This window comes from Leiobunum rupestre, chromosome 3 (genome assembly GCF_980474605.1).
Source record: "Leiobunum rupestre chromosome 3, qqLeiRupe1.1.hap1, whole genome shotgun sequence".
NCBI lineage: Eukaryota > Metazoa > Arthropoda > Arachnida > Opiliones > Sclerosomatidae > Leiobunum > Leiobunum rupestre.
In genome coordinates this window covers 5,214,287-5,233,043 of record NC_143386.1, presented here as the reverse complement: position 1 = coordinate 5,233,043, position 18,757 = coordinate 5,214,287, and the positions used below count along the sequence as shown (strand labels likewise).

General features: G+C 35.6%; 1 protein-coding gene across 1 annotated transcript; it reads right to left on the bottom strand.

Annotated features, from left to right (window-relative positions):
- Positions 1 to 15,345: 15,345 nt before the first annotated feature.
- On the bottom strand, positions 15,346 to 16,668 carry LOC149949152 (uncharacterized protein F54H12.2-like). Its single transcript, XM_090169381.1, has one exon. The coding sequence runs from the start codon at positions 16,666 to 16,668 to the stop codon at positions 15,346 to 15,348; it is 1,323 nt and encodes a 440-aa protein (XP_090025507.1).
- Positions 16,669 to 18,757: the final 2,089 nt, after the last annotated feature.

The window sequence follows — 18,757 nt, the reverse complement described above, 5'->3', positions numbered from 1 at the left end:
GCGTACTTATAGAATTGCTGAACTGGGAATTGAATTTGGAAACGGTCCTGGAATACCAGTTCTAAGACACTATTTCGGTCATATACATTATTTTCCAAAGTATTTTACTTTTGGTAGCCGAAAGACTGAAAATAAAAATCCACGTCTGCTTAAACGACCTCTAGCTCGGGCATGGAACCAGCGGCTTAAGCTTACTTTTTTCCTCATTGCTTTTAATTTATTAAATATTTTAAGTGTATTAATTGAAAACTACTAATTAGCTAGGCTCTTATCAAGTGACTTTTAATGCCTATTATTCAGGTGGTTATAATGCGGAGGAAGAGATTGACAAACCACATGATCCAACAGCACCCTTCACCTACTTTTAACTAAAACAAACATTTTTCCAAAGAGGACACCGAAGAACTCGGATGAAGTTCCCTTGAACTAGTGAGGGGGGCAATAGCAAACTAAAATGCAGAAGGATACGCGCAGAGTTTTCACGCAGTGCCATAAACTGAGCTGAAACCCGTCTACTCTTGTTGCAAATAGAAAATGCTAACTTATGAACCCGCCCTCCGGGACAGTTTCAGAGGGGTCTCAAAGGAAAATATTATTAATATATTTTACTTCTCCGAAAATAAATAAGATTTTTTAAATATAACTTTTTTAACTCTGTTTAAGGGAAATCCTATTATCATGCAGCTTTTGTTAAGTACGCTTTGTAACCCTTCAGGTTCACTTTTCCCCGCATACTTACATTTTTGTTTTTTTGAGTGTTATTTACTTTTACCATTACATTTTCACCCGAACTCTTGACCATTTTTATTGACAGTTAATATTAAGTATTCGTAAAGCCCCATATATCAAATGTCTTAGAATTCAAAGACCAATTTAATAAAATTCAATCCCACGTGTTTAATAGTAATTAAAATTAACATTAATTAAACACATGAATAACTTTTAAATATCCCATAAGAAATAATAAAGTTTATGCATCTGATAGAACTCGATCTACCCTAGCTTTAAAATATAAAATTAAGGTAATTAATTACACAGTGTACTTAATATAAATTATAAACTAAATCCCTGCCTTCAACAAGGCTAAAATTGGATCCCTCGCTAATAAAAGTTTTTTATCTCGGTCACAAGACCGTGGTGCAATACATTCAAAGCCGTCCCAACTCAGGTTGTCCACAAAACAGACAGAACTCTGCTCTGGTAGCGGGGTACAGAACTCTGATTCTCGGGCAAGAAAAAGACCACGTCGAAATAATTAGAAAATAATGTGCGATGAAGTCGTGCTTAGATATTAATTAACCCTCACTGCAAGCCTCATGATCGCAACATCCATCACTGACTACCTAGATGACCTACATCCAGGGCATTCCAACCGGAAGAGCATAATCCAAGCAGCCATGAATCTGGGAAATGTAATGCCGTCCACACCCTCGAATCACCTGTTGATCACCCAATATCTAGCCGTACCGAGAGAAGAAAACCAGATGACCGAGACCGATTCCCTCGCCTAACCAGACGTTTCAGACCGAAATCCGAAGTACCTACGCCCGTTTGTAAGAAATTCGTCATCGTCATCCGAAGATCCGTACCGTAATCCGGCTCGTTAGTTACCGTAATCCGGGCATCCGTGCCGTAAGCGCGACGAATTGACAGTTTGTAAAACGTGTGTGTCTTGCGTAATTTGGAGCCCCGTAATCCGGAATCCCGTAAAAGTAAAAATTTATCACAATCCCTCCCCATTGTAGAGTACTCAGGGTCTAAATATGAAATAGCCAGTGAAAACGTAGATATTAATTTTTAGAAGGAAGGGATAATCGGAGTAGGTTAAAGACAGCTCCCCTTGAGTTGAGAGCTCATTCCGTTTCGTGTATTTATACAGTTAGGATTACCTTTTTCGTTCGTGTTTTACCCTCGCCTTTGTAATTTTTGAGTTAATTATTTGCCATTGTTTAATTGTAGAACCTTTAAAAGTAGTATTTTAATTGTAGTGTTTATTATTTTGTGTTTAGTGTATATGGGTTTTTGTCTCTGATATCTTTCGAGCTAGAATGCCCGATTTTAAAAACACCTGCACTGATCCCATGGAGAATTGTAAGAGATAATTTCATTAACAAATTTAAGGTCCAAGAGTGTATATTATATGTTGAAATTCCACCTCTTATTTTTGAAAAGCTTAAATAACCATAGTTGAGATGGCCTAACCATCACTAGAGGAATATAGAATTATTCCTTCAGTTCCCCCTCATTTTGTTCATTTTGTATCTAGTTTTTTATAAATTAGTGTGAAATAAATATTTTGTGATTGATTAAAAACAAAGGGTTTCCATTCTGAATTCGAACCTCCCCCTTTTTTATTTTTCTTATTCCCTGGATGTAATCCCCTCTCTCGGATTTAATTCACGCCACGACTTGCATTGTGTCACCATCTTTCCCCGCCTTAGTGAATTAATATCTTTGAGCAAGGGCTATGAATAGTTTCCAAATATTGATAATAATGAAAAATAACCATTTTATTTCTAATACTAATATATAGAGTCAAGCTTCTTGAGCTTCCTTAAACGTTTCTCAATTTACCTTAAATTTCTCAAGAATTATATTTTTATTAATTGGAACAAAATTAGAAGGTAATACCAAAGATTTACAGACATAATATAACGGGCATCCTGTACAAATATTTCTGGGTAAAAGTAACTTAAATTTAAAGTCACCAAAACATTTATTGCAGGTTAAAACTTAATAATGATATAATAAATACAGAATTTGTACATAATTAGGAATGTTCATTTTTAAATCAGCTTTTTACAGTTTTCCAAAACATAAATTTGACGTTTAATCGCCAGAAATCTTGGGCACTTTACAAACCGATTTCTACGCACTTTCATTTCTTAAGTAGATTGCAGGATAGTCACTGTCCGATTATAAAAAAAGGTTAACTTGAAATTGACCAATTACAGCGATATGCCAAAGTGTTAGGTAATATTTCCGTTCTCATGCAGCTCTCAACATTAAAAATGGTAAATGAACACAGATTACTTACTTAGATGTCAATAGCTACTTGCACCTGTTCTCTAACTCCCGAATGTATTGAAATCAAATAAGAAAGAAGGCATTGAATTTTCAGTTCGAAATTTCTGGAAGTAAAACCACACCCCTCTGTCTTTCGAGGGGTAATGTTTCCCACTTTTCTTATGGTAAGGGGCAAAAGATACTAGAACTATCAGAGGCTCTCTCTCCGTGTAGGCAGATCATATGTTCCGCGAATCATGTAAACCGAGGCTATAGTAGCAGCTTCATATTCCCTGTTAACCTAAATATATTATACCTAGTACATAGGGAAGATGTTACCAAGCTATAGATCATCTAAAATACATCCAGAGTGTCCTATAGAAAACCCGAGTTCCTAAACCGAACTGACGAGCCCCAAAAGGGCGAAGCCAGTCTATTGTTGCAAACTCTGGCTGCAATTTTGGCTTTTGTAGGGCTCTCACCAAAATCTTTAAAAATTAGGGCAAATAGGTACTTTCGCAATAATAATATGGTAAAATCAGGATAAATTATTTCAAAATGTAAAACCAAATGATACCTTTTTTAACTTAATTCCAAAACTGCTTGGTATTTATATAATTTTTAAATTTTACAACCTAACAAGGATGCTTTGTCCTACAATTTAATAATGTTCTTAAGCTAGTGGTGCTCTTTTATATATTATGTTTGAAATGTTCCATTGTTAATCCTCAGATTTGACTATTTTCTAAACATTCCTTGAACAGATGTATACAAATATATAAAGCCTACGATAGTTTACGTGAATTTAATTAAAAACGGTTCGTTACGGACCAAACCCCGATTTTAGGGTAGATTAGGGACCTTTAAGAAAAATACGGACTTTTGGCTATTTATTTTATGTTTTATATTTTTATCTCATATCACTCAATAACTAAATGAGACAAATTCATTTCAATAAACAAAATTTTTAGTAGAAATGATCTGTTGATCATGGATGGAATTTGTTTACAAATAGTGCTTTAGTGTGCAAAATAGCTTAATGCTCCTTCTGCGGTTGGGGTGTGTCTGTTACTTCTATTGCTTTTAGTGAAATTATTCTGGACGATTTCGTAATCCATCTGCTCTAGTTAATATGGACCAAAGCAAATGCCGCTGAATCTACGTTCACGAATTGTAAATAAACATTTATAATAAATTTTCTAACTTTTTATTGAGCATTTTGGCTGAAGAGTACACTCTGTCTGAAAAGTTTATTGAGCATTTTGGCTGAAGAGTACACTCTGTCTGAAAAGTTTATTGAGCATTTTGGCTGAAGAGTACACTCTGTCTGAAAAGTTTGTTCGTCCTATAATTTAAAAATTTAAATGGGGATAATTAATTTTCTAGAAATGCTAGTAACAAAGTTCCTAGCTTGTTGAAAAGAACAGAAAAAGCCCTACAATACACATATTTTGACATAAGGAAACTTATAGGTTTTGACCTATTTTCGTCTAAACTTTCCAAAATGTGGAATAGTAACTTTTTTTGCCGCTTAGAAATTTGATTTTATATTGTGATTTTCATATTCCTCTCTTTTAGACAAAAAAAGGGCTGAAGTTCGCATTAAATGTAGTAGTAGGTTTGACTTTTTTATGTTCTTAGGTTTGGTCCCAGCAGTATATACTCAATTTTGTAACTTCGAAATCCCTGTGCTAACTCTGGGAAACGCTAAAAACCGCGAGATTTTCGGACTTTTTTCAGTTTTTTCCTCATAGCTCCAAACGTATGCGTTTTAGCGCAAAATTCCTTATCATCATTTTACACCAGAGTACATGTTCTACAATTCGAGCTCTGTAAGTCTAATAGTGTCTGAGATACAGCTCTTCAAAAATAGGCAATGTTTGCCATAATTTTGGTTTTTAAACTATCATCTATGTTTCGAGCCAAATGTTGCCATAACGACGTGTCCTACGACCCTAATTTTAGCTAATAGTTTGTAGTAAATTTAATTAGCTTTCATTGAAGCACAAGAACCTTCCTGTAGGCCTACTAGTTCTCGGGAAAATGATCAAATAGTTAAATTACTGTTTACCGCTAAATTAAAGCAAGTGTCGGTCCTAGTGTAGTTGCGTTCTGGCTCAATTGATGTCGCCGGAAATTTTTGTCAAAAAGGTTTTATTAAACTATCGTACATGTTTCGAGCCAAATATCGCTACAACGACGTGTCCTGCGACCCTTATAGTTTGTAGAAAATTTAATTTGCTTTCTTTTAAGCACAAGTACGCTCTCGAGAAATAGTTAAATTTGTGGAAAATGAATCCTATCATTTTTCTAGCGATTCCTATGGTTTTATTTATTCCCTTTGATATATTATTAGAACTACGGTTTCCGTTTAATATATCTTATATATATTATAGATTTTTATATATGTTTTATTTATTTTATATTTTACTATGATTTTTCTTACTCTTTTTGTTTGTGTGTTTTTGAATAAGAACAATGCGCCAAACTGGAAAAATAGTGTTAAAAACAAATTATTCAAGTACAGTCATTAGCTAATTACAGACGATATAGGTTCTTAAAATTTACTGAAAACTTACATAACTAAACAAAATTACAAAAGTATTGAAAATTAAATTACTCACAAACTGGTTTTTGTGCCATTTAAAACTACGTCTTTATTTGAACATACATGGACATGAAAAACATAGAAAATTACAAGAAAAAAGAAAATACACGAAGAATATTTCGGTTTCTTTGATGGGGCGGGTGTGTCCTCAAAATCTTCGGCATGTTTTAACTGCGCCAATTTTGTAGGAGGCGCTAGGCTTAGGTCTTCTTCGTCAGATTCTTCCATCTCGACGGCTGGTACTTTGACGCAACGCTTCCCTTCACAGCATCTGCAGAGAGCAGAGCATTTCAGCCCTGCTCTCTAGCATTTACTCCTTCCACCATCACAGCCTTTCTGCAAAATTGAGGATATACTACTGGGACCGAACCTAAGAACATAAAAAAGTCAAACCTACTACTACATTTAATGCGAACTTCATGTCTAAATGAACTGCACTACTGGTTCGATTTAAATAGGAAAAGTGTTTGAATTTTTAAATTTCAACCAATAGTTCGTGAGCTACGGCCTTTTAAATATTAGGAGAGAATACGCATTTAACTAATTCGCGCAGCACGCAATACTAACATATCAAGAAAGTTGTTTCGGTGTCGCACTTTTATTCATCGACTTCTTGATATGTTAGTATTCCGTGCTGCGCCAATTAGTTAAATGCGTATTATCTCCTAATATTTAAAAGGCCGTAGCTCGCGAACTATTGGTTGAAATTTAAAAATTCAAACACTTTTCCTATTTAAATCGACCCAGAGGAATATGAAAATCACAATATAAAACCAAATTTCTAAGCGGCATAAAAATGCTATTCCACATTTTGGAAAGTTTAGACGAAAATAGGTCAAAACCCATAAGTTTCCTTATGTCAAAATAGGTGTATTGTAGGGCTTTTTCTGTTCTTTTCAACAAGCTAGGAACTTTGTTACTAGCATTTCTAGAAAATAAATTATCCCCATTTAAATTTTTAAATTATAGGACGAACAAACTTTTCAGACAGAGTGTACTTAAAATGTAAATTTTATAGATTGTTTGTCGTCTTCATTTTAATGATTTCCGGTTCAAATTGAAAGTAACGCCAAAGTTACCAAGACATTATAAGCGTTGTAGAACAAGCAGACATACAGTTTATCCGTTTTCGGTTGTGGTGCATTTTCACACGTGAGAGCAATTAATATTCGGCGTGAAATTATATAACGTTTCCAGTTTGAAAGATCACCATTTTAAAGATCACGATTAGGGTGGTCTCTATTTTAAATATTTCTCTACTGTTAAATTCTAACCCTTTAAATTGTTGAGTAGCCAATCTGTTGAAATTAAACAACGATATTTAATTTTAACTTTTTTACTCTGCTTTTTTGATAGGTATGCTTCTTCTAAATATAGTTTATATACTAATAAATATTTTAACGTTTGTAAAAATATATTTGTCCGATCATCGTTTAATCAGACCTTACAGACCAACTTCAAAAACGGTTAACTGAAAAAAGGGTTCTAACTAAAAACTCTAAAGTCAGTGAAATATTACTTAAAAAGAGTTTATAAACACAAGTCCACATGTTCCTAAGAATGCCAGGTCATTCAAAAAAATTCAGACCCCAATGTTTATCTCTGTGCACGCCAAAGATAATTGTTTTAAATTAATATCTGGTGTAGTGATAAAAATTTATGAAATTTATCAGACTGATAGTAACGAAATAATGATCACTGCAAATACTTGTAATTCTTTTGAAGATATTTTTGATTATCCAACGCGTTCGTCAGTGTTGGGAATTTTTGTTGCAAGAATTTCTAGAAGTGTAAAAACCTATTATCTTTCAGAGTTAGATTGCAAATGTTTCTTTTTTTTCAATTGGTGAAGATAGTAATTTCGCTAAAATTGTTCCGCTCGTTCATGGTTCAGGAAAAGCTAGAGAATTTTAGATAATACTTTCAGGATCCAAAATATACTGTGTAGCTTTTGACAATCTACGAAGTTAATTTTTCAGTTACTAAAGTACTAAGTTACGGAATATTATAATTTTGATAGCTACAGTAGTAGTCAAAATGGGAGTTCTGGGACCGAGGGTGTATTAGCCGATGGGGTGTAATGGGGTGCAACCTTTTTTTAACCCGTGTGAGAGAATAAGGATGGGTGTCGGGTGGTGTCGGGAGAAGTCGATTTTTTTGGCGAATCGTCTCTCCGTGGGTTTTTATGAATCAACCAAATTAAGATTTTTTAAATATTAATATATATTTACTTTAGACTGCTGTTTCGTCTGGATGGCTTTAGGTTTATTTTGAATCTTTCCCGTGGCTTTTATACCCGCTGTAATAGTTTTGCGAGTGATGCTTGCGGTCGATCTCAGTTCTATCAAAACAAATAGACAAAATGGCGTCCTACGATCTCAGTTCTTTCAAAACAAATAGACAAAATGGCGTCCTAAAAAACTAAACCACCGGTAAACACCCCCATGATACCCTATGGAAAATGTTAGGAGAATGGCACCGAACCGTCCTGAAACTCTCACACGGCGAAATGAAGAAAAGCACCGCATAGCACCCCATGTTAAAAACTGCACCATCGGCGGGGCGATATTGGGGTGGTGCTGATATATACTTGAATCGATATGGTGGAAAATAGAAGAAATGTAAGTAGTTCTTTCGCCGCTATAATCGTTTCTAAAAAAAGGGTGACACTAGCTTGGGAAACTGGATTTGATATCGTATACGAGATAATGGATTGTTCAAAGTGTAAAATTAAGTATAAAAAGGGCTTACTACTAATAACGACAGTCATCGCTTTATTTCCATTGAACCTACCTAAGTCTTATAACAAAGTCATTCAGCGAATGTAAGTAAATTCCCGTTCTCATTCTATCATAATGGTTTTTAAACACAATCGTTTTGTCTTTAAATAGGTCAAAAGATTTGTCATGCACAATCGAAGTAAACTTTTTAAGATAAAATAATAATTATATCATTAAAGAATTGGCGTATTTTGTTTTGGAGACTGGTGAAAATGAAGTGTTTACTTTTAAAGCACCGTTCCCCTATAACGAGTTGAGTGTTAAAGATAAAAGGTTGTGCTCTTGGATTTCCCGATCCATTTGCGGTATTCTTTGGGATGAAGGAGAATGCGAATTTGAAGATTTACCCACGATTCTTTCCCGCATTGCCCTTAAAGCGACAATCTTTTTAACAAAAGGACTCGAAAAATCAAAATTTTTATCTAAAAGCCTTGGAAGGCATGTTCTCAACGTAGAAGATGTAGGATGTCCAAAACTAATTAATTTAGCTAATGATCCCTGCCCATTGACATGTAAATACCACAGTAATTTAGACTCTAACTGTGCGTTATTTAAAGCACACAGAGGGTTTTTGGAAATCAAATGTTTGAATATTCTTATATTTGGTATCTAGAAAACTTCGATGAAATTTAAAAAATAAAGTGAATGGAGTGTTTTGTTTTCTTCATTTCATATCAATATATTTCGAAATTTGGTAATCAAATGTTTGAGGAAATTTATTTTTATTTTATATCTATAAAATTCGATGAAATTTAAAAAATAAAGTTTGTTATCGGTGAATGAAGCGTTTTGTTTTCTTCATTTCATATCAATATATTTCAAAATTTAGTTTCAACATTTTTTTTTTGCTTTTAGTACAGATATCAGTTTCAAAATAGAGCTGTATAAAATGGCCCTTTCCCTTAAAAGAAAAATCATAACGGTTATATAGTTCGTTCCCAAACATACTTAAAATGAGTTACCAAAAATTGGATAAAAATGTTGCGGTATGCATCTTAATGTATTCCATTAAACCGGGGAAAGAGGCAATTGGTAGTTTCGAGGTGCTAGACGCTGTGGTGAAAAAAGTTCACGAAAGTCAATTTTACGGGAAGTACGTGGGTGACGAGACGAAAAACATCATAGACGTCTATGTACCTTTCAACGCCAACATGGAAAATTGGAGAATGAAACTAGGTCTATCGTCATTTTATATACAGGTATATATCAAAAGAAATATCTTTATTGGAGTTAGTTTCATTTATATATCTTTTTATCCCATTCATTTAGTTATATTCTAAATTTTTAATATCAATCAATTACCAAATACCGCATAGGTTGTAATGCATGTTCATATCTCCATTTGCTTTTACATTTTCGATATCACCGAAACTCATTTTAATTTTAATTTTATTTATTAATTTTTCTATACTATATATATAAAAGCCTCCTTAGTTTATTGATAATAATAATGTTTTCTTGTCATAGGTGGATAAAATTTTCCCGAAAGCCGCTTCGGTCACGCGGGAGAACGATGAAAAGGCAAAGCAGTTAATGGGACTATCACCACAACCAGTTTCGTTCGAATTACCTAACATAACATTATCATCGAACCCTCCAATATCCTAGGCTACGAGTGAATCATCTACTTCATCATTATCATCGACGGAAGTCGCAAACCTAACACTCACAAAGAAGGAGAAGAAATTGGGAAAACGATCTTTAGATGATGAAGTTGTGAAAATTATAATTAAAAAAAAACCTAAGGGAGATGACGCGGACCTGAAAGCATTAATAAAATTAAACAAAAAAGCTAGGTCCGCGTTGAAAAAAGACACTCAAACAGCTCCGTCTGTTGAAATCTCTGATTCAGAATCACAATCGGAATAAATTGAAGTGTTATTTTGTTTTACAATCTAAAGAATAAAAATAACTCGATGTATTTCCATTGTTTTGTCTTACAAATGTCATAAAAAAATAAATCGTTTCAAATTAAGGTAGGTGTTGTCCCAAGAGTTTCCGATAAACATATATTCAAGTACTATGGGGTAAAGGATATTTATTGGCACATTCTTGACGGATAAAAAAGAAATATATTAAAAGAGAAGACGAGTATAAAACCCCGTTAAAGAAGTAGGCATGTATCATTTCTTCAGTTTAGCGTGAGGACGCCACCATGTTCCCATGTTCCGTTTGCAAGAAAGAATTCACGCGAAAAGCTAGCCTCCATCGATACGTTCGTGAAGTGCACGAAAATTTTAAACACTTATGTACCGTCTGCGGGGATTCGTTTGCGCGCAAGGATCGTTTCCTAAGGCATTCTCGTCTCCATGAAATTCGCGATGATCTGACCACTCAAAAAGTCCAACCCACAGAAATCGATCTCCAATCCACCAACCACCAGGAGTCCAAAACACACTTGGAAGAAGGTGAACCCCCTGATAATTTTCTAAACAATATCGAGGAACTTTCGGTTCTTGAAAACGCTGTAGCAAGCTCACGCCATAACCCGAAGTTAACTTACACCAACTTCGATACGCTATTCGTGGGAATCAGATCGGGGTTGATAAAATACCTACAAAACCATTTATCTATCAAGAACGGAATAAAATGGAGCATTTTTATTCGAGTGAGTTATTCTCGGCAGTTATGCAATGGCGAAGAAGTGGAAGCGTTTCCATATTTTAGGAGCAGAAATCAAACGACACTAACACCCGATCAAATCTACGAACAACTTGACACATGTCTGCAGCAGATAACAAAGGCCACGGAGGATTTTGAAGATGTTGGAAGTGGATGGATAATTCAACGCATCCTGTTTTTTCAAGTAGATATAATAACTTACATACCACTTGTAGGCGGTGCGCATTTCGTTCTCCCCACCCCAATACGATTATGCCATGGAATCGTCAACATCAAATCTAGTGATGAAAAATGTTTTCTCTGGTGTATTCTCGCCAAGTTGCACCCCGCCGATTTTCACGCGGAACGGGTCAATCAGTATAGACAATTTGAAAGCGAGATAGACTGCTCCACCATTTCTTTCCCATTTCAATTTAACGCGGCTACTCTAAGAAAATTTGAAACCAAAAACAATCTCTCAATCAATATCTTTGGTTGGGAAAAAAGTGAGGTATTTCCGCGACATATCAGCGAGAATAAAGTACCCTAAAATAGACAAATTGACCTCCTATTTGTTACCTCGGAAAAAGTGCATCATTTTTGTCTCATAAAAGATATCAGCAGATTGTTTAGCAAATTTACTGGACATAATGGGAAGATACACGTATGTAGATATTGTCTACATCGCTTTTCCGGAAAAATTCTGAACGAAACCTTTACGAACATTTGGACAACTGTAAAATCCATGACCCCCAACGGGTGAAAATGTCGTTGAAAGAAACAATTTTGAAATTTAAGAAATTCGGTTGGTTGCAAAAGGTAAGTTTCATTTTATTATTATAAAAATTTTCGGAAATATCACGTTCTGATAATATTTTAGGTGCCATATGTTATAATGGCCGATTTCGAATCAATTATTGTGAAGATAAGCTTTCGTCTGGGAAACTTGTGTTTATCTTTAGCTTCAAAACTGGCGGAACACGAAGCTTGTGGTTTTAGCTACGTAGTCATTGGATCGGATGGTAATATATATAAATAAATATTTCTTTGCAAATTTTAATATTTTCAACTACATCTACAATGCCTATTTACATTATAGGAAAACCGAACGCCCCAGTTACGTACAGAGGGGCGGATGCCATAGATGTATTTCTGGAGAGCCTTCTATTGGAGCAGGAGATCATAACTGATTTACTGAAAGCCAATTTTCCGATGGATCTCACACCTTCCGAATTGGAAATGTGTTCGAAGACCACCCATTGCTACGTCTGCTCCGAAGTTCTTACAAAGGATGACCCACCGGTCAGAGATCATTGCCATTACTCGGGTAATTTTTAAAAAAAAACATACTGTTATTATTTCAACGACATGTAAAATAACGTTTAATTTTTAATCAGGATGATTTCGGGGGATCGCCCACAACTCATGTAATTTGAAACTGCTCGTGGGAAAGTTCATACCCGTTATTATGCATAATTTGTCAAGGTACGTACCAGACTGTTATAAACTAAACTAATGTATGATTTCATTTTTTTGAAAATCTTTATTTTTTTTATTTTTTAAAAAGATATGATGCCCATTTAATAATGCAGAGGATTGGGCTGATAAAGGAAGAAATTATTACGTGTATTCCCTCGAACGCCGAAACCTACATAAGCTTTACTTTTGGGCGGCTACGTTTCATCGAGTCGATTCCATTTATGCCAGCATCTCTCGAAACACTAGTCTCCAATTTAGCCAAGGGAGGTCCTGACAAGTTTCCCATCCTTAATTCAATCTACCCACCTCACCAAGTTATCCACCTACTTAAAAAATTATCTTACCCTTACGAATATATGAGTGATATGCGCAAATTCAACGAAACCGAATTACCTCCGAAAGAAGCCTTTTTCAATGCTCTAACTGACGAGATTTTAAGCGACGAAAATTATGAAAATATTCGTCGGGTGTGGAAAGTTTTTAACATAAAAAAACTTAGGTATATACAAATCGAATATTGATAATTTAAGTATAGAAATACAACTATAAATTTACGTTTTAGGACAGCTGCACCACTTATACGTGCAGGTGGATACGTTGCAGCTAGCGGATGTTTTCGAAAAATGTGCATAGAATTCTATAAAATTGATTGTGCTCACGCTTACACCGCTCCAGGCCTAGACGTGGGGGCGTCTCTCTAATTAGCCATAGATTTGCCAAAGCAAATAATAAATATATCCCAGAAACATTTGACCCAACAAAACCTAGTAATTATATCATGTATTTAGATATGAACAATTTATATGGTTTTTCAATGATAGATTACCTCCCAATGAGTGGGTTTTCTTGGGTGTCCGACGATAACTTAGGATCATTTACAGAAAATCACGTGTTAAATTTACCCAAAGATTCTACTTTCGGTTACATACTGGAAGTCGATTTGAAATATCCGGAAAAATTGCACCACGATCATAGCTGTTATCCACTCGCCCCCGAATCGAAAATAATAACTAAGGATATGTCACCATATTACAAGTTAATGTTACAAGATTTAAATCTTACACAAAAAGACACACTACCCAAATTAGTTCCCAATCTAATGAATAAAATCAAGTATGTAGTACACTACAGGAACCTTCAATACTACGTCTCCCAAGGTCTGGAAATCACAAAAGTTCACAAAATTTTGTCATTCAACCAAGGGCCTTGGCTTCGACCCTTTATCGAATTTAATACGACCAAAAGAAAAGAGGCAAGAAACGATTTTGAGCGAGATTTGTTCAAACTCCAGAACAACAGTGTATTCGGTAATTCACTTAATAAGTTAATAAGTCGATTTCATATTTTTTACTTTACCTTTTATTTACTAGGAAAAACAATGGAGAATCTCCGCAACATAATAGAATTCCATTTAGTTCAAACACCCGAACGAGCGATTAAAAAAGCATCTTCCCCCTGTTTCGAAAAATTCACTATTTTCCATAACGAGCTTGTGGGTATTCATATGAAGAAGAGAACTCTAACGTTAAACCGTCCAATTTACACAGGTTAGTAACGTAGTGGGTCGAAAACGAACTTCCCTTGTATTTTGTTTTTAATAAAACCACTGAGTCATGATGTATCTCGTCTTAAGGAGTTTATTTTATTAATTGCACAGGTTTTTCCATTTTGGAGTTGTCTAAGTTGAGCATGTACCAGTTTCACTACGAATATATGATGAAAAAATACCCGGGAAATGTTCGACTACTTTTTACGGACACAGACAGTCTCACGTACGACATCAGAACAGATGACGTATACGCTGATTTGAAAAAAGACTCGTCCTTTTTTGATTTCTCCGGATACCCCGTCGACCACGCCCTTTACAATGACACTAATATGAAGGTCATCGGGAAGATGAAAGACGAAATGAATGGAGAACCAATTCAGGAATTTTGTGGACTTCGACCAAAAATGTACAGTATTCTTTCTAAGAAGGGGGAGAAAAAAGCTCTCAAGGGTATTTGTAGGAAAGTTGTAAAAAACAAAATTCGACATTCTCATTATCGTAAATGTTTGTTTAAGAGAAATTTGTCATCGAATTCTATGAAGCGAATTGTTAGTGTTAAACATAATCTATTTACCATATCTCAAAATAAAATGGCTCTTAAGCCATGTGACAATAAAAAGTATATTCTGGGGGATGGTATCAGCACTTTAGCATACGGTCACTATTGGATTAAGAAACTATGTACGGAGTAAAAAAATACTAGAAGATTGTTCCTATACTAAAATTGGTGTAATGAAAAGACGTAGTAGATTACTAAAATATTGTTGTAGTGCAAATAATAAAATAAAAATTTCTCTACATATTTATTGAATATTTGGTATACATTAACTCTTTGATCATTTTATCGTTAACACTTTTATTTTTTTAAAATCTCGAAACAATATTAAACATTTTTATTCCCCTACAGCGGTTAATGGCAAAATAAACGCAAAAGCCCCCACACGTCATACTCATATTTCCTTGTAATTGCAATGAATTAAAGGTAACAGTTTTGCTATTTCTTTCGACAAAGTCATTGAACCGGAAGCTATCGGGTGCGTTTCCGAAACTGTCAAAGAACTCTGGAAAATACATTTTTTTACCCTCCCACATTTTCTTTCTACCAAAATTTCGGTCAATACCTGTGTTTTGCTTGGCCGAGAAATATAACACCACCCAATGTTCTCCAGAACTCTGTGACGTTGCAGTGTTGACGATATATAAAGATGGAAATTTGGTAACGAATTTGGGCAACTTGTCCGCGGGAAACACACCCCGAAATAATCCCTTGGTGAACTTATCTTGCCCCATAATGTTCGTTAGTTGTAAGGTGTTCATTTTTTTTAGTCGAGGACTACGTTTCTGTTTTTATCAATCTCAATCAAACTTTGAAACTCGGCATACACAATTACGGCGATTGTTTCGGTTAAAGGAGAAGCGAATTTAATTTCCAGTCTTAGATTTCCGTTCTTGACCAAATGAAACTGTTTGGCGTTGTTAATTAAATCAGCCGTTAAATCATAAACAAAAAGGCAATTGCCTCCCACGTAATCTTCTCTACTGATTTGATTGCCCTCGTCTATATTCCATTGTCCAGTTTGAAGAAATAAATTAACGTAAGCCTGTATGTAACTGTTCTCGGCGAAATTTGGGGTAAGAGTTTTATGAGGTACGCTACTTCCGTCCACGTGCAACCCAATGTGATTCAAATTAAAATGTTTGAAGTTAAATGGAGACAGTTTCGAGTCACCCAGAAAAGCAGTCTGAGAAACTAGCCCTATAACGACCTTCTTTGGAATTTGACCAGTAAATAGATGATCCTGCACCGCACCCATATTTCCGTTAGGAATCGAAAAGGAAGTGCATTCGGTGCGGGTAATAGGGTATTTCGCCCGGGCCGTTTGTAACACTTTTGCGTGTGATAGAGGAATTTCGGGGATTAATTTTACTTTTCTCAAGTACAGAGAAGCTGACTTAATTTCGACCTTACATTTGACATCACTATGTAAACAGAAATCTACGTTTTGTTTTCCGAAAACGAATTTCAAATCGACTAGGTTCAAAAGATAACGAGGTTGTTGGCACATATCCAAATGAACGGCACCGATCATGTCTATAGTTCCCTTTTGAGCAAATTCGCCTCTTTTTAGGTAACCTTTGTTTTTTGTAAAATTATCAAATTGTCCTGCCGTGTCCCGATAGAATAAGGAGCTAGTCAAATAACTAGTTTTGTCCGAATCTCCAAAAGTTAGCATTGTTTGAATCATACTTTTGTAGGGATAGTTATCAGCGTTGGGAGTAACGGATTTTTCATTTAAAAATAAATGAACTTCCGGAAAGAGGCTTTGTAGAAATAAATTTACGGGTGCAATGTTATCCGCGGGTGTGGTAACTGTACCATCAGGAGCGATTACGGCGGCAGCAGGAAATGATCCATCTTGCTTTGTCACATTCACCTGCACGTGTAGAAGTTTTTGCGACAAGTCGACGTAGGCTTCGGAATTTCCACTAATGCAAAACGTCAAAGCGGAATTGTTGGTAATGCTTGAAATAGGATTGTATTCCACCCATTCCCCGCTGACGATACCCGTCTGAGTCAACGGAACTTGAAAAAGGTCCAATTCCGAATTGACGCACCCGCTCGAGTGTGGGTGTAAAAGAGCCATAACTTTTATGTGAATATATCAGAACGTGAAGGAAACGTTGTTTTCTTCTTCTTGGATTTAACGGGAGTGATGCGACGGGTTGCACGGCGCTTCTTTTTAAGTCCTTAGCCAGCCATTTCTTTGACCTCGTTCCTGGCTGATAACAGGGATTCTTTACCGGCACTTATGGCTCTATTTTTCAGGGCGGTTGTGATTGGAATTCCACTGGCAACATCGGTAACAACTTTCGCTCCAGTAACGAGTGCTTTTTTACCCAAATATTCCACGCCGCGTTTTAACATGGGCATAGCACTTCGAAAGGCGAAAGCTAAAATATTTCCCAACCCGTAACCTCTCATTACACCTACTCCGCGATATACTGGAATACCTCCATACCCAGCTTGATTCAAATAGTACTTTTCGTAATCATTGACTACTGGGTTATAGTGCATTTGTCTCATGATGTTGATCATTCGTTGAACTAAATTAAAGTGGCGTGTAAATTTTAACTACACCCGATATTATAGAGGAATCCAGTCTCGTCGCGGTCTAAAATGTAAGGTTACGTGTACCTTACCACGCTCAAAACGAACTGGGTCTCCCAGATCATCCATTACATTTATTTCGATAATTTGAATGCTTGAACCTGCGACAGGTAAATAGTGGAGTTGGGTGAACAACGCGCCCATAGTTTCTCCGTATTGACCTTTAACGCTAATTATCCGTAAGAGGGGGGCGTTTTGGTCGCCCACGATGGTATTTTTAATAACGTCGGTATAAACAAATAGAGAATGTAACCCCACACTCATATCCGCTGTGTAGGGTGCTACCATAGATTTCTCGATTTCGCAAGCTTCTCGCTTAAGAGTAAATCGGAACATCATCGCAATTTCAGAAGGTAATCTACAGAAAAAGTGCTTCTCTAATTCAATCGAAACTCATTTCGAATGTTTATTGTATGTAAAAACGGTGGTTTCATGAAATTTTAGCTTTTCTATTATTTCTTCGATCGAGGAGAAAGTTCCCATGGGTATTATATAGCTTCCAGCTTATCCATAATTTGTAGTATTTCCGTGATTGCTTGCAATACAGGTCCAAAAAGCAATATCAAACAATTCGAATATTAGAAATAGTAATACTACTAAGAAAGCAGTGGTGATTTTAGGATTTTTGGAAAATGATAAGGTTAATCTTGACAAAATTCCCGCAGCTACGATTGACTCGTAACCTTCCATCCTGAGATAAGAAAAGGAAATAAACACCAAGGGTAAAAGAGTAGTAATTTTATTCAGCTGAATACAATCAAACCGTTGACCATTGCTGTGGACTAGATGGTGGTGTACGATCCGATAAAGAATTTAGAACTTTCAATCTCGTGGCATTCTTGATATATTTTTTAGGAACATTGTTATTTTGAAGAGTTTTATAAAATATATTACACCCTCCCGGGTTGGTAGCCGGATTTGTTCTTCTAACGGCATCATAAATCAAATCTACTACATTTGTTCCCGAGACAACTCGACCCCCAATTTCCAATTCTCCAAGTTCGGACCATGATATATTTGTATTTTGCTGGGTCCATGTGTATAAGGCAAACGCGTCACTATAAAAACTTGGTGGAATTCCTGATTGTATTTCTTCATACCACGATTTTTTGGTAAGAGTTTTTTCAATTGGTTGGCGATTTGCATGTATATGTCTTTGTAACGTTTGGTTATATAAATTCAGTTTTTCAGACTGACTTATGTTAGGGTTAGTGAGGATTGAATTCATATCTTTATCTAAAGTGGGCACTTCCGAGGTTTTTTGTTCTTCCGTAATTCCACTTTTTAGTCTTTGAAATGCGTCTTCGGACACTAATATCATTTTGCGGGCCATTTACTTGTTAATGGCGCGATTTATTGCAGCCCCGGCTACCGAACTAACGATAGAAAGTAAAGGGGCTAATAAGAAAGGAAGAAACCCCCCTTTCTGAACTAGTATATTTCTTCTTTTAGAAATAGGTATTTTGTCGCAAATACGGTGTAAAACGGCGCTATGTTTCTTCAACCGTTTCCTTTGACCATCTGATAATTTCACATTTCCACAAAGTACATTTATGCAACATTCC